The sequence below is a fragment of the Neolamprologus multifasciatus genome, chromosome 18 (assembly GCF_963576455.1).
Source record: "Neolamprologus multifasciatus chromosome 18, fNeoMul1.2, whole genome shotgun sequence".
Lineage (NCBI taxonomy): Eukaryota > Metazoa > Chordata > Actinopteri > Cichliformes > Cichlidae > Neolamprologus > Neolamprologus multifasciatus.
This window is the reverse complement of record NC_140456.1, coordinates 4,630,296-4,647,301: the sequence shown is the minus strand read 5'-3', so window position 1 is coordinate 4,647,301 and position 17,006 is coordinate 4,630,296. Positions and strand designations below refer to the sequence as shown.

Below are 17,006 nucleotides of genomic sequence, written 5' to 3'. Positions count from 1 at the left end.
TGATGTGGAGATAGTAGGTGTGTGAGATTATGGAGTTTTCTTTGGATGATTTTGTTACTTCACCTTCATTGGATAAAATAGTGAAGTGCAGGAAAGCTGATTTGCTCATTATTGCTAGTTTTTATGATGTTCAAGTGTCCTATAGTGCCGTAAAGCGGAGGTTAAGGATGCTTTGTGTGCAGGGCTGGTGGAGCGAGGCATCCTTCCTGCCCCGAAGGCAGCTGTAGAGCAGCCTGGGGGTGAGGCTGTGAAGGTGGCTCCGGAGACTGAGCCGGAGCCGGATGCCAAAGGGCCTGTTAACGTGCTCCCGGCTGAGGTGGAGTCTGATGCAGCTGAGGTAGACTCTGATGCTGCTGAGGCGGAGTCTGAAGCAGCTGAGTCTGGTACGGCCGGGGAACCCCTGGCAGGGCGGTCTACGGAGGATCTCCGTTTGACCCTCCGTATAAGGGAGGTGGAAACCCGTGCTAAAGAGCTTGAGGTACAAGCAATGCACCTCCGTGTCAGAGCTTTGGAGCTGGAGCGTAAGCCGTCCACATCTGCCTCTAGTCATCCTAGTACATCCACCGCTGTCTCAACAGGTTTTGACATCACTAAGCACGTTAAACTGGTTCTCCCATTTCGTGAGGCCAAAGTGGACTCCTATTTTAACGCTTTTGAGCGTATAGCGGCCGCGTTAAGCTGGCCGAAGGAATTTTGGCCACTGCTATTGCAATGCAAACTGGTTGGCAAAGCCCAGGAGGTGTGTACCAGTTTATCAATTGAAGATAGCCTGGATTATGACATCATGAAGAAGACTGTGTTGCAGGCATATGAGCTTGTCCCAGAAGCCTACCGTCAAAATTTAAGTGTGAAAAAATTGCCAATCAGACATTTGTGGAGTTTGCCTGTGAAAAGAGTCGCTTGTTTGAGCGATGGTTGCAGGCCAGTAAAGTAAAGGATCTCGAGGGGCTGAAAGAGCTTCTTTTGTTAGAGGAATTCAAAAAATTTTGCCGGACCAAGTAGTCATTTATCTGAATGAGCAAAAGGTGACGTCACTTGCTAAAGCGGCAGTGATGGCTGATGAGTTTACTCTCACTCAAAAACTATATTTTCAGCCGCTGTCGCACAAAATATCAGGGTGGTACAGGTGAGGAAGATAAAATCACCAAAGGTAGGACTAAAGGGTAGACAGGAGGATGGTGGTAATCGCGACTGTTTTTATTGTCGCGAACCCAGACATCTGATCGCTGTCTGTCCCGCGCTCCGGAGGAAGGAGCAGCGCAAAGGCTCTAAAAATCCAGTCGGCGTAGGTCTTATTAAAGTTGTCCCTTCACCCAAAATGCATTCCACCCGTGATTTGCACCATGCGGATGCTGAAATAGAGCCACGTTTTAAACAATTTATCACCAAAGGCTTTGTTTCTGTGACGGGAAAAGAGAGGGATAAAGTGCCTGTTACTATTCTTCGGGACACAGGTGCGCATCAGTCATTTATGTTGGACAGTGTACTGCCATTGTCAGATAAAACTGCTTGTGATTCAGATGTGTTAGTTTGGGGAATTAAGATGAGCGTTCTTCTCCAAGGTGCATTTGCATGTTAAAGTCGCTGTGAGTTCCCAGTTGCCTATGAAAGGGGTTTCAGTGGTGAGCTTCTGGAAGTCCATGGGGCCCGGCCGGGCACACCCCGAAAAGGGGACATGGGCCCATCCTCCCGCAGGCCCACCATCCGGAGGAGGTGCCGCAGGGGTCGGGTGCATTGTGTGCCGGGTGGCGGCCAGGAGCAGAGGCCCTGGCAGACTGATCCCCAGCTACCAAGACTGGCAATTGGGACAGTTACAGAAATTATATTAAGAAATTGAAAATTGGTTACAAAAATTATATTAAATTATATTCTGTAACTTATATTAAGTTGCAGAAATAAAATATTAAATTTAATAATATAATTTGTATGAAAATAATCTCTACTTTCTCTGCAGGAAATATGAGAGCATCATCTCCAAGAGTGATCTGAAATCTAATGGACATCCTGCTGTCTATCAGCTGAAAGCAAAGAAACAGGAGTTTGGAACTGTGACAACAATGACTGTGGGAGAAAAACATCCAAACAAGACGAATAAAACCATCTTACTTGTGGGTGAAACAGGATCCGGAAAAACTACTCTGATCAATGCTCTGCTCAACTACATCATAGGAGTGAAGTGGGAAGATAGAGTCTGGTTTCAGATTGTAGAGGAGGAGAAAAGAAGTCAGACATCAGATGTGATCATGTACGAGATCTTTGGTTTTGAAGATGAACATCTGCCCTACTCTCTGACCATCATTGATACTCCTGGATATGGAGACACCAGAGGGACTGGACATGATGATAAAATCAGTGAAAGATTATTGGACTTGTTTAGATCAGATGAAGGAGTTAATGAAGTTCATGCAGTGGGTCTGGTGATGAAGGCAAGTGCAAATCAATTGTGTGACCAACTGATGTACGTCTTTGATTCACTGACGTCCCTGTTTGGAAAAAAACTGGGAGAAAAACATCGTAGCTCTGATCACACATTCAGATGGAAGGAGACCTAAAAATGTTCTTCAAGCCTTTGAAGATGCAAAAATTAAATGTGCCAAAAATGAGGACGATCAGCCTGTTTACTTCCTCTTTAATAACTGCCAGCATGAAGATGAGAAAAATGAATATCTGAAGCAAAATTTTGAAAACTCAGAGAGAGGAATGAGAGAGTTCACAGCCTTCCTGAAAGAAACTACACCTCTAAAGCCAGAGTCCGCACCTGAAATGTTAAAGGAAAGTATCAGACTAAAAGCCTTCATCCAAAACCTGCACGAAAGAATCAAATTCACTGAAGTGAAACAAAGAGAGATAAAACATAGTCAGGAAGCTCTGGAGAAATATGACAACATGAAGAATGAAGAGATCACTCCATTATTTGCTGAAGTTTTTAAACATAAAGAACCTATCAGAGAAGTGACGAGTGAGTCGGGTTTTAAAGCAGCTGTCAGCTGTACAGTCTGTGAGGAGAACTGTCACTATCCTGGATGTCTGGTGCCCTTAAATCACTGTGAGGTCTTTGGAGATGGTGTCTGCACTGTTTGTACCAACAAGTGTGATGCATCAGTGCATGTGAAAGACAAGTGGCGATATGTCACCAGGATAAAGAGAGATCAGAAGAACGAACCACCAACAAAAGAGAAGGATGCTCATTTACTTGAAAAGGAAATTAACCGACTGACAGCACAGAAGTTACAGTTCGTGGATGAGTCCTATCAGCATATTGTTAGACTGGAGCAGATTGCTCCGAAAGCTGATTCAACGTCCACTATTGTCCACTTGGACTTCCTGATTGAGAAGATGAAGGAGAAAGGAGACACAGAGAAGGTCCAGAAACTGGAAGAGATGAAAAGGAGAGAGGATGAAGGAACCAGAGGAGCTCTGAGGTATGTCAAACTGACAGCACTTCCAGAAGAGTGACAGTAGTTTATAAATACCTCTGTGAAATGCAGAAGTAATTATAAGCTAGGCAGATGTTTAATTATCAAATAAAAGTGTACAGATAAATATCACTGAAACACATCAGATAGAGATGTGCAAAGCAGCTGTTATTTGTATCATTATTTGTATTTGTTGAGGGAAAAGTATTTGTATTTGTATTCAAGTAAAATTCAAAATTGGCGTAAAAATGCAGGTTTTTTTGCTTTACACTTCTAACAAACGTTATAGTGTAAGTATTCTTTAATTATATCCATTATAATAATATAGATACGCAATATTAGTTGATGTTTTTCCATAAATCCAGCAATAAACATGTAACAAGGAACATCATTGAAAAGAAAATAACATAACAGCCATTGGCTGTTGCTATTTATGTTATTGCATAGTGACAACTACACAAGCATTATTTTAACCTTTTTAACTGAATGTTAACGTTACTCGACAGCCTATTGTCTAAATTACCGAGCTAACAGAGCTAAGAGAGCTACGTAAACAGAATGAACATGGGAGCCACCAACTGCAGACGTCAATAATGCAGCGCAATGGAATAATCTCCCGATATTCGCGAAAGCTATAAACTGCCTCCAGAACCCAGTTAAGGTACACTAAATCGATTCAACAAAAATCATGATGCAGTTCAGTCTTTTTTCTCTCAGCCGAGCCTTCTCTGTTGCTGTGTGGGGCAGCCTGTGCCAGTCACTCACTCATCCGTTGATGCACTGGGCATTTGTTCGAAATAAGTATTTATAAAAGACACGTTATTTGTGTCTTTCCGAATACTGTATTTGGGTTCGGCTCCACCCCTAACATCAGTGAAAGAATGTCCTGGGTTTATTTCACTCTCAGAATTCAAACTGTTTCTCCTCTCAGCGTGACAAAGAAATGAACCATACTTCTGTAATCGATGAAGAGGATGAGGAAAAACCTGATTTCTGCAGCTCGAATTGAACATTAGCTATAGAATCCAAATTTTTCCCTTAAAGAAACTGGAGACTTTGAACAGAGGCGGTGGTTTACGACACCAACTCTCTGCCATCTATAATCCAGTTTTGAGTTCCCTCCCCAGACGCCTTAACACCCACTCACATCCTGGGCCATCTGACCTCAGGAAATCACATGATAGGGTGGGGCCAGGTTTCACAATAAACTCACCTGAAACTCTGGCTGATTGGGACCCACACCCAGTTCCACACCTTGGCTCAGGCGATTAGAGGATCATCAGGGGGTCCTTTTGTCCCTCTGTGGGGGGACACTCCCACTAGGTTTAAATCTGGGACTCTCCACCATTTGACCTTAGAACTGAAGAAGCTTCTCGGATGAGAGGTGAAACGTCTTCAAGTAACTTAAAGAAGTCCAGACGCTCTTCTTTGCAAGCTCCTTTGACCCGTGTTTGTGTAGTAACATGAAAAAAAAACAAAAAACAATAAAGATAAATTCACAGCTGGTTGAAAGAAAGGAGAATCACATCAAACTTTGCATAGTGAAGTAAATATCACGGCTTGGCAGCTGGTGTGTTTAAGGTATGGACCCAAAAAGTGGACATGGGGGAATTGAACTGAAGTTTAACAAAAAGCGAGGCTTTATTTGGGCTGATACAAGAATCAAAAACAAAAGCGAGGGGAGGACTACACAGACATGAACCTCATTAAATGAAGAAAAACTAAACCCAACAACTAAGATAAGACTATAACTATGACTTTGACTATGGCTTTGACTAACATGGGGGAATATAGGCAGATGACCTGACAACGAACAATAAGAAAAAAAAAAGACTTAAATACACACATGAGGCGAACAGGGGAAGTGAGCCTAAACACAATCAACACTGAAGCAACAAGACCAAAATGAACTGTAAACATGACGAGACACAGACATGACAACATCAAGGGCAAAACACAAGGGAGACAAGCAGACACAAGAGGAATCTACTAAACAATGAATAATTACAGCAACCTAGGGATAATAGAAATTAACTAGATGAGCTAAAATGAAACTAAATCTGTGTTAGTGAGAACTTCTTGTTTGCCGAGATAGTCCATCACACCTCACAGGTGTGGCATGTCAAGGTGGTGATTAGACAGCATTAAAATTGTAAAAGTCTAAGTGTGCCTTAGACTGCCCACAATAAAAGGCCACTCTGAAATATGCAGTTTGATCACACAGCACAATGCTACAGATGTTGCAAAACCAGTCAGGGTCTGGTGTGGCCACCATTTGCCTTACACAGTGCAAGACATCTAATGGAGATGTCCTCGGGATGTGAAGAAATCCTTCAGGATAAAAGTTTTGTTTAGCATTCTCAGTGGGAGAAATGTTTCATCACTCATCCAAGTGACTTCTTCAGTCTCAGCTTGCTGCAGATTTCCCCAACCGTATAAACAGTACATGATGACAATTTCTTGATCATTAGTATGCAAATTGTATGCTCATGACCATTGATCAACAACCACTGAGGAATGGCGGCAATGATGAAGATGTACACATCCTGGACAGGGAGGAACGCTGGGAGTCAAGGAGGCCATTTATGTGACAAGGGAGAGACCATCTCTGAATCGAGGAGGAGACCCGAGGGTACATATGTCACCATCTTACAATGCTATGATTGCAGCCATTCCCCAACTCTCTGTGAATTGTACTCATGGCCTTTGATCAATGATCTTTGATCAGTGGTTTTTGATCAATGGTCATGAGAATTTGCATATTAATGATCAAGGAACTGACCTCCCAGCCCATTGTTCATTCAGTGGTGCTAGTTTCAGTCAATATGCAAATGTACTGTGAATAGGGTTGGGGAACCTGCAGTCAGCTGAGACTGAAGAAGTCACTTGGATGAGTGATGATGAAACGTTTCTCCCACTGAAAGCGCTACATCCAGATGAACAGAATAAACGTTTTGGGATTTACTTACCTGGATGATTGAGCATGCATCAAGACATCATACAAAGTCATTACAGCTTCCTCAACACTGCAAACACTGCACCAGTTAATATTCCACTCTGCAAATACTTACAGCTAAACCCAGACAAATCTGAAACTTTGATTATTGCACCAGAGAGTGCAAAATCCATCATTAAACAGCAACTGGGTGATTTAGGTTCCTCGCAGAAGCGTAGCCTCAGGTTCAAAGAGTGAGCACAGTCAGCCTGGAGTGAATTTGGTCAATTTTTTCAACTGGAAAGTCAACATAACTTTGAATCATCTTCTTCTAGAAAGTGCCACTTTTGTACTCTAACACCAATCTGTCCCAGGAAATCCTCCCAATATTCTAATAATGACAATAAGAACTAACACTGAAATTAAAACTGCATAAATCTAGACCAGCAACAGCTAAGGCTTACCCTAATCAAGGGTTAAGGGAAAAACTTTTGTTCAACCAGCGAATTTTAAAAAAAGCATTCTTCTGACTGGGAGGGCAACCAGTCTCCACAGTCATTGACTGCATATCCTCTTTTCGCTCAGGGGTGTAAAATATTTGTGTCAGAACCACAAGTTTGAGAGACCAAACAGAAGAAAATAGTAATCTAAATCATAAAAAAGAGATTAAAACTGAGCAGAAAGGTATCAGTTCTGTTTCAAGTGTTAAATAATAGCAACATGTTCAGAGTGTTTACATGTGTACTGAAGACATTCTGTTCTTTACTCTGCAGGATCAGTGTGATCTCATCACCACATGAAGACATCATCTCAAACAGTTTTCTTGTAAGTTCAGGACCTCCTGCTGTCTACCAGCTGAGAGCAATAAAAGAGAAGTTTGGAACTCTGACAAGAATGATTGTTGGAGAAAGAAATCCAAACAAGACAAATAGAAACATCTTACTTGTGGGAGAAACAGGAGCAGGAAAATCTACCCTGATCAACGCTATGACTAACTACACCATGGGAGTGAAGTGGGAAGATAGAGTCTGGTTTCAGATTGTAGAGGAGGAGCAAACAAATCAGTCAGAAAGTCAAACATCAGATGTGATTGTGTATGAGACCTTTGGTTTTGAAGATAAAACTCTGCCCTACTCTCTGACCATCATTGATACTCCTGGATATGGAGACACCAAAAGAGGTCAACATGATAACAAAATCAGTGAAAGGTTATTAGACTTGTTTCGATCAGAAGCTGGAGTTCATGAACTTCATGCAGTGGGTCTGGTGTTGAAGGCAACTGATAATCGTGTGAGTGACCGACTGATGTACGTCTTTGATTCTGTGACGTCTCTCTTTGGAAAAAACTTGGAAAAAAACACTGTAGTTCTCATCACACATTCAGATGGGAAAACCCCTGAAAACGCTTTTCAAGCTCTTAAAGCTGCAAACATTAAATGTGCCAAAAATGAGAACAAACAACCACTTTACTTCCTGTTTGATAACTGCCAGGATGAAGCACGAACAGAAAAAAATAACTCATCAAACCATTCATGGGAACTCACACAGAAAAACATCAATAATTTCACAGACTTCTTGGGAAATTCTAATCCTCAAATACTGATGACAACAGTTGAAGTGTTAAATGAACGATTCCGACTGAAAGCCTCCATCCAAAACCTGGAAGAGAAAATCGAGTATATTCATCTAAAAGAAACAGAAATCAGACAGTTAAAAGAAGCTGTTAAGAAACATGAAGAAAAACAGGAAGAAGAAAAGAAAAAAATCAAAGAAACTAAAAAATACCTCCAAACTCTGAAAAGCCAAGGAGAACTAAAACACGAAGAAGCTCTAAAAATCCAACAAACAATAAAGAAACTTGAAGAAGAGATGAAGAAGAATGAGGAGTACACTCTAGAAGATGATGAGGTCTACAAAGATAAAGAACCCATTGATGGAGGGACATGGTGTTTGTGTTTTTATGAAGCAGCTGTCTGCTGTACAGTATGTGAAGAGAACTGTCATTATCCTGGATGCACAATGGCCTGGACACCAGAAGGCTGTGAGGTTATGAAAAGAGGCCACTGCACAGTTTGTACCAAAAAGTGTCCTGTATCAGATCATGTGAAAGAAAAGTCGAAATATGTGACCAAAACAAGGAGAGTAATGAAGACAGATGAAGACATGAAAAAGAAATATGAAAAAAATGTCTCAGAATGTGAGGAAGTGAAGGGAATAATAAAAATACAAGCTGATTCATCACTGAATGTAGAAGGAATAGAGCAGAAAAATGAAGACCACCAAAGAGAGAAGAAGTGTACCCTGTTGGAAAATCTTGAAAAGGAAATGATCCAGCTGACTGCAGAGAAGTCAAAGTTCCTGAATGAGTCCTACAAGCATGTAGTCAGACTAGAGCAGATCGCTCTGAGAGCTGATTCAGCGTCCACAATTGTCCACTTGGACTTCCTGATTGAGAAGATGAAGGAGAAAGAAGACACAGAGAAGGTCCAGAAACTGGAGGAGATGAGAAGCAGAGTGGATAAAAATACCAAAGCAGCATGTTGGTACATGTTTAAACTAACATCAACATTAACATATCAAAAACATTGGGACACCTTTAACATGGGATAAGTGAAATATGTAAAGCATCATAAACCCAACCCTAACCCCTAACCCTGTATACATTTGTTTTTTCCTGATGCTGCTCTATGCTACATGTTCCGCTGCAGAAAGATTTTTTGTTTTTGCTGAGAGATGGCATATTACTAATAAAAATCATATTAGAAATGAATTACTTATCGATTATTGATTGATGCTTAGAGAGCAGTCAGTTTTTTTCACAATTTTTTGGTCTTTAGGAAACGTTAATGGGTTAGGTAGTGGGAAAGTGTTCTGGTCCTCGGTCCTTCCCTTGGGCCCTCCCGCTACTCCATTGCCTTATACATCCACCAGGGACTAGGCGCCGTCCCAAGTACCGTACAGTAGTCCACCCTTGGTCCTTTTTAAGATAGACAAAAAGATGGCCTGATAAGGCATTTGTTATTTATTAATAAAACTGTTGTCACAGTCTGGCAGAGGCAGACTATATGGAGTGAAGAAGGTGTACCTAAGTGCAGACACACAAAATAACAAGACTTTATATTAACGTAAAAAGAGTCATTTATTGAAGGCTGATCTTAGCAATAAAATCAAAAGCAAAGACAAAACTAAATCTCACCTAAACTGGGTGATGTTACGTTCCCCTGAGGGGTCTAGGCGGGTGAGAGGGCAGTAACAAAAAGTGTCCGGGTCAGAAAAAGGAGTCAAGGAGGCAAAAGGGTTAAATTAAATAGTTTTGATTGATTGATTGGTAATTTATTTCAACATGTGAACAATATACAAGTACATTTAGAAATGAAAATAAGAAAGAAAAAAATACTATACAAATTACTTACAAAAAAAAAACGTTCTGATTAATTTACATGTTGAAAGTGAAGAAGTAAACACTTATTTAATCCCACCCCTTTGCCATAAATTATCAGTTAATATTTAGTCAGCTTCCTTACTGATATAATTTGTAATAAAAATAGTGACCAGATTTCTGATATACTATATAATTAAATAGAGACATTCACTTAATTTCAATATTTTCCTTTTCTTTATAGTTTGAGAAGATCATATTTTTATAACTCTTTTTGAACTGTTCCACAGTTTCACTCCATGAACAGAAACACAAAAGCTTTTTCTTGTAGTACGAACCTTCCCTGTTTTGAAGTTACAAAACCCCTTAAATTATAACTTCCTGCTTTCAAAAAAAACATACTCTGAATATTACCTGGCAGTTCTTTATTTTTGCTTTGAATAGAATTTGTGCTGTTTGGAATTTCACTAGATTGTCAATTTTCAATATTTCAGACTGCAAAAATAGTGAGTTTGTATGTTCCTGTAACCTGCATTGTGGATGATTCGAATTGCTTTTTTTTTTTTTTGAAGAGTAAAAAGTGAATTTAATGTGGTTTTATAGTTATTGCCCCAGACCTCTGCACAATAGCTTAAGTATGGTGAAACCAGTGAACAGTAGAGAATATGAAGTGATGTCCTGTCTAAGACCTGCTTTGCCTTGTTTAGTGTTGCAATGCTTCGTGATACTTTGGAATGAATATATCTTACGTGAGCTCTCCAGTTTTTCATCTATTATTACCCCCAGAAATTTATTTTCCCTGACTCTTTCAATATCAACACCATTTATTTGAATCTTTGCATTTGTATTTAAACTACTATTTCCAAATAACATAAGTTTAGATTTATTCAAATTTAATTATAATTTATTTTTATCAAGCCAGAACTTCACTTTACTTATTTCATTAGTCATATCCTCCAATAAATTCTGCAGATCATCACCAGAGCAAAAAATGTTTGTATCGTCAGCAAAGAGAACCATTTTTAATACTTTGGACACTTTACAGATGTCGTTAATGTACAAGTTGAAGAATTTTGGACCCAAAACTGACCCTTGGGGTACACCACAAGCAATGTCCATACATAAGGAACAACCACCATTTCTTTTCACAAACTGCTTTCTGTCACTTAAATAACTCCGGACCCAATCTAAAACTACCCCTCTGACACCATAACGTTCCAGTTTTCTTATTAATATATCAGGATCTATAGAGTCAAATGCCTTTGTCAAGTCTATGAAAACCCAGCCACATATTGCTTTTTGTCTATGGAATTTGTGATGTATTCTATTGAATCTAATAGTGCCGATGATGTTGATCTGCTTGATCTGAACCCGTACTGACTCTCAGTGAGTAGTTTATGTTTATCTGTAAATTTTTCCAGTCGGTTTTTAAACAGTTTTTCAAGAACTTTTGAGAATTGAGGTAGTAAAGAGACAGGCCTGTAGTTTGTGAAATGGTGTTTGTTTCCAGATTTGTATAAAGGTATAACTTTTGCTATTTCATTCTGTCTGGAAATCGACCAGTTTGAAATGATAAATTACAGATGTATGTAAACGGTTTTATAACAGCCTCAATGACTCTTTTAACCACCATCATATCAATGTCATTACAATCCAAAGATTTCTGATTTTTAAATTTTTTGACAATTTCAAAAACTTCATTTTCATCAACGGCTGTAGGAAACATAGAATATGGATTTCTGTCTATCAGTGTATCCGGTTTTTCCTGTGCTTTCCCAGGATGAGTGATTGTTTTTGCTAAATTTGGTCCAGCAGTTACAAAGAATTCATTGAGACTATTTGCCACAACATCCATATTGTATTCTTCATGGTCATTACAAATGAAATACTTGGGATAGTTCTTTTGTCCAGTCCCACGTTTTATAACACTGTTCAGGATTTCCCATAATCTTTTATTATTATTTCTATTTATATCTAATTGCGTCATATAGTATTCCTTTTTACTAAATCTAAGTATATTAGTTAACCTATTTTATATGTTTTGTATCTGATTTCAGCATCTTTAGTTCTCGTTCTTAAGAACTCTCTGTATAGAGCATTTGTCTTTATACATGCATTTTGCAAACCTTTTGTTATCCATGGACAGTCCATATTTATGTTTCCTACTATATTGCTTTATTGGACAGTTGGTATTGTACAGTAATGTAAATATTCTAAGGAATTCATTATAAGCACTATTAACGTCCTGTTCCTGATATACTTCACCCCAGTTCTCTTTCAATAAATCTTTTTTAAATGCATTCATTCTTCTTCTGTTCTTACTCGTCTGTACTCTTTTTTACTGTCCACTTTATTGATCTTGTAATTCCTATCATAGATTGTAAAAATTGGAAGATGGTCACTTATGTTGTTAATCAGGAGTCCACTTACAGTCTTATTTTCAATGTCATTTGTAAAAATGTTGTCTATGAGAGTTGCACAATGTGATGTGATCCTGGTAGGTCTAGTAATTTTAGGGAATAGGTTCATACAGTGCATTGTGTTTATAAATTCTTCAGTGGTTATATGTTTATTTGGGTTTAGCAAATCAATATTGAAATCTCCACAAATGAAAACTTTTTTGTGAGCTAATTCAATAAATGTTTCTTCTATCCAGTCTTTAAATGTCTCAATACTACTACCTCTGTATATACAGCTAATGATCACATTTACATTTACAAATTTCAACTGTAATACATTCTAGTACATTACCAATCACCATCATCATCTTTTCCACCACATTAAATTTCAAGGATTTGTCCACATACAAGGCCACTCCTCCTCTCCTGTTTCACCTTGTTATAAATGTCAATTCATAACCCTACTGTTCAAAGTCTGTTCCTTTTTCCATATTGATCCAAGTTTCTGATAAGGCAATGACACTAAATGGATGTGAAAACTGGTTAAGATATTCTTTGATATGATTAAAATTAGCATAGAGACTTCTACAGTTAAAGTGGATAATTGATAATTTAGTCTCAGTTTTAATCCTCTGATTGTAGTCTTTATTTGTATAGTAGCAGCTAGGGATGCAACGATACCAATTTTTTCAAACCGATACGATACCGATCTTTGGATCTGAGTAATTGCCGATACCGAGTACAAAAACCGATACGTCTACCACACACACACACAGAAAAATGCAATGAATTGGAAGACAGTTTTTGTTATTCTCTGTCAATAAAAAAATCAGATATTAATAAAAAAAGACCACAAAAATTAAATTTCAAGTAAAAAATAAACACTTCTCTTAAATTGTCCAGTGTCCACATTGTAAACAAACAAACAAACAAACAAAATAACTCAAGTATTTTGGAGTCTCCAGCTTTCAGACATAACATTAATGAACCTATTGCAGAGTGTCCACATTGTAAAAACAAATAAAAAATGACTGAACTGGGTCTCTTTCCCGCTTTCAGATTGAAAAAATAAACACCTCTGTTCAGAATAAAACAAATAAAACTTAGGTTTCAGAATAAAATAAACACTTTTGTTAAATTATTGCACAATGTCCATATCAGGGGCGATTTTAGCCCATTTTTGGGGGTGCTTCAGCATTCAACATTTTAACAACAAAAGTATAGATACACCCCCCCCCTCCCATAATGGTTTGTTCCAGCTCGCCTCTTCCCTACTCCGGCTTTAGCGCCGTTGCTGCTAGGGCGATGGTGGCTCAGCGGAGCGGAGGTGTAAGTGCCTGGCTTAAAACAGGACACACTAGCTACATTTAACCTCCAGTTACTCTTTATATAGTTAGGTAGGAGTCAGACCATGAAAACATTACACCCAGGTAACCTGCGGTCAGGAAGAACCAGGTAAGAAAACAGACAGGGAACAGAGACAGGCAAAACAGAAACTGTTAAACTGACAAAGAGAAAAAACCTGATTTTACTCACACAATCTCTAAGTTGTGTTCTCCCTATATAAAGCTGCTATACAGAATCTGCAAAACAAACTTGGTTGTAACATTTTTGACCCTCTTTAACAACATTCCAACATAAAATTATAATTGATTGGAGAGATTAAAATTAATTATTTATATTTTTATGTGGTTCAGCCACAACTCTACTAAAACCTCAGCCTGTAATAGGTAGGCCAACTTTTGGACCGTCCAGTTGTCTGTATGACTGCTGCAATACGTACATCACATTTGCACACTATCAGAAAGTGCCAAACAGCCCTGGTGGAGTGAGGAGCTGTAGAGAGAAGCAGATGCTCTGTTTATATTCTAAAAATGTTTTAAGCTTGTTTCAAAGATTCTGTCCTGCAGCTTTAAATGATTTCCAAAAGCACACATATACTTATCAGTGTTTGTCAAACTTTTTACAGTGTGTACCACCTGATAAAAAATGTCAAGCTCTCCTAAGGACCACTATGAAAGCATGAAAGTCATAAATCTTACAACACAAATTAGTATTATTAAATTAGTAAAATTAGTATCTGCAATAAAGATTTTTTCATGCATGGTATACATTCTACCACAGGCAAAGTTGCCTCCATTTTTATATATTCTTTTTAAATATTTTGTAATAATTTATTTGTAATAATTTATTCTGTTTTGGGAGTGTTTTTATGCATCTGTATTATATTATACACACACATTAAAAGTGAATCTCTGTCCAAAAAATGCACTCAGTTTACCTTTCACTCACTATGAGCATCATTCATAATTTCCCCCCAGTAATTAAGGAACTATATGTATTTTTTTTTTTATTCCAATCCATTCTTCTTTTGCAGCATTTAAATAACCTTTATCAGATTTGATGGTTTTGTTACAGACTTTTCAAAAAAGTGTTTTGCTATTCTTTCACAAATGTGGGATTAAATTGTGTTAAAACGTACAAAACAGTGATGTCATGTTTTGTGACCCAGGCACAGAGAGACTTGATGAATTTAAGAATCATATGATTTAATAAAGAAATTTGCAGACTTGCACAGAGAGGGTAAAATTATGATGACTGATAACGGAGACGAAGACAACACACGACGAGGACAGGGAGGATGCAGGGAGGATGCAGAGACTGACAGAGACAGGGAAGAAGTCTCATTGTGACGAGTAAAGTGTATGTTGGCTGGCTGGGCAGCTCTCTGGGTGCTCAGCACCCCAAAGCTCTGATCCTAGAATCGCCCCTGGTCCATATTATATCCAAACAAAATAACACTGAACTTTGTGGCACTGTCTACAGCTTTCAGATTTACATAACATTAATGAACCACCTATTGCAGAGTGTCCACATTTTAATCAAACAAAAAAACTTCAGTCAGCAAGCAGTGGTGTGACTTCCAAACTAAACTGTTTTTGGGAAAGTGAGAGGCAGGTTCTTTTTGATGAAAAGAATCATCTCTGCATGATCAGTTGTGAGCCTGTTTCTGCTTTCATTCACAATGTGTGACACTGAGCTGAACAGCCTTTCACTATCTACACTTGTGCATGGTGCTGAAAGGTATCTGCCCGCCACTTTAGCCAGGTTTGGGAACTGCACTTTATTAACCATCCAGTATTGTAGAGGTTTGTCTTCTCGTAAAATTGCGGCCTCTCCAAGATATGTCTCTAACTCTACACTAGAACCTACCGCAGCTCTGCCCACCGATGCTGATGCCTGCTCATCTGCAATTTCATCAAACATGCTGTCCAAACTAGTTGTGGGCTGGTCACTGCGTGCTTTTCTTGAAGGTGGTTCATTCAGGTCATGATCCTACTCTCCAGGCAACCTTAGCAGCTCAAGTTTTAGCATCTCCTTGGCATTTGCAGCAGTTGTGGTGCTGGAGAAAAAACGATCTTTATATCTAAAACAGAGAAAGAAAAAAGTTAGCTGACAATTGTTTTGCTTACCATTTTTTTGCAGTAACACAGTTACATACACAGTCATATTCACACATACAGTCACAGACACACAGAGTTACATACACAGTCACATTCATATACAGTCAAACAGTTACACACACAGGCACAACACTCACCTGGGATCGAGCAGCGTGGCGATGCCATAGAGTGGGTTTTCCTCCACCTCAGAGAAGCGCGTCCTGACAGCTGCAGCCAAGGTTCCCTTCATTGCTTTGATCCCATGGTCCTCGTCAGTCTCCCTTGTTAGAAATCTGTGGAGCACAGTGACCGCTGGAATGACGTCTGCAGCCGTGGCATCTGAAGAGCTGACTTTTCGAGTTAACTCCTCGAATGGACCCAGAACAGATATCACCTTCTCCAGCAGTGTCCATTGGTGAGCCGTGAGCGTATCAGGGAGTCCATATTCAGACACAAATATTCCCAGAGCCCTTTTCTGCTCGATCAATGACTGTACCATATATAAAAGGTGCTGTTCCAGCGGCTATTTCAGCGTTGTGTTTGGTTAGATGTTCATTAATAAAGACATTAGATCCTTTTAATTTTCTTCCTTGTTTCAGCAGCGTAATCTTGTGCTTTAGATTTACAAACCTTATTATAATAGCCGGTATGTTGCCGTTCCTCCTGGGAAGAGGGTGGCATGCTTCGACAGAGTTACAGTCCAGGTCAATCCCTTTGGACCGCAAGAAAGCAGCCACCTGTTGTTCCGTGTAGCTAATGTCAAGCTCTCCAGGTTCCTCATTGCTGTCAACGGTCACCGCCTGAGCGTATGACCGGGGTTTAATAAGGAGCCCAGTGATGATACCGTCGTTTATCCTGGAGTATTGTTCCAGGTCAGCGACCTTACTTCCAGGTATGCAATCTTTTTATCTTTTTCGGCATTTTGAATGCGGAGGAGCTTTACCTCCTCCACAATTTCAATGATATTTTTCTGCTGCAACCTGATAGTAGAAATTTCCTCCATTATGAAGTCAAGAGACTTTTTAATGTCCTCGACTTCCTCAGTTGTCGGTGTCCTCTTCGGCCCCATTTTATCTGGTTACCCTGGTAGCAGGTTCAGTCAGCTGATTCCTTAGTCAGCTGTTAGCCTGGTAACGTGTTGGCTAGCCTGCAATTACCTCGTTAACTCCGTTAGTCCAGTCCAATATCCTGTATCAAAGTCGTAATCCAGACAGGGTTGTACCAAAAGTTCCAACAATTTGAGTAGTCTTTGCTCCAGAAATTGATGGCCAAATTTCAAAAATCCACAGGACACAATCAAAACACAACTTTCAAACAAACTTTCAAACAAATGGCAAACAGGAAGTGACGCCTCCGTGTTGTTTGAGTTATCAGTAGTGTTGTCAACTTTTTGAGCTCAACTAAAGTAGCTCAACTAAAGAGACGGACAAGCCG

General features: G+C 39.3%; 2 protein-coding genes across 2 annotated transcripts; one reads left to right on the top strand and one right to left on the bottom strand.

The window, feature by feature from the left end:
* Window positions 1-2,475: 2,475 nt before the first annotated feature.
* Window positions 2,476-8,961, top strand: LOC146497125 (uncharacterized). The gene is made up of 2 exons (XM_085140357.1): window positions 2,476-3,422; window positions 7,125-8,961. The coding sequence occupies exons 1-2, from the start codon at window positions 2,701-2,703 to the stop codon at window positions 8,959-8,961; spliced, it is 2,559 nt and encodes an 852-aa protein (XP_084996483.1). The 5' UTR covers window positions 2,476-2,700.
* A 5,949-nt stretch (window positions 8,962-14,910) lies between these two features.
* On the bottom strand, window positions 14,911-16,007 carry LOC146497124 (zinc finger BED domain-containing protein 4-like). The gene is made up of 3 exons (XM_085140356.1): window positions 15,731-16,007; window positions 15,520-15,556; window positions 14,911-15,465 (listed from the first exon to the last, which is right to left on the bottom strand). Exons 1-3 carry the CDS (start codon window positions 15,820-15,822, stop codon window positions 15,058-15,060), a joined length of 537 nt encoding a protein of 178 aa, XP_084996482.1. The 5' UTR covers window positions 15,823-16,007; the 3' UTR covers window positions 14,911-15,057.
* Between the last annotated feature and the right edge of the window lie 999 nt (window positions 16,008-17,006).

What these genes read in the sequence shown, in the direction of transcription:
- LOC146497125 (XM_085140357.1), top strand. Translation starts at nt 2,701, where the DNA reads ATGAGAGAGTTCACAGCCTTCCTGAAAGAAACTACACCTCTAAAGCCA. An exon ending in GGAACCAGAGGAGCTCTGAG is followed by an intron (nt 3,423 to 7,124) that starts GTATGTCAAACT and finishes TTTACTCTGCAG; the next exon opens with GATCAGTGTGATCTCATCAC.
- LOC146497124 (XM_085140356.1), bottom strand. Translation starts at nt 15,822, where the DNA reads ATGAAGGGAACCTTGGCTGCAGCTGTCAGGACGCGCTTCTCTGAGGTG. An exon ending in GCCACGCTGCTCGATCCCAG is followed by an intron (nt 15,557 to 15,730) that starts GTGAGTGTTGTG and finishes TCTCTGTTTTAG; the next exon opens with ATATAAAGATCGTTTTTTCT. An exon ending in TCTCCAGCACCACAACTGCT is followed by an intron (nt 15,466 to 15,519) that starts GCAAATGCCAAG and finishes CCTGGAGAGTAG; the next exon opens with GATCATGACCTGAATGAACC.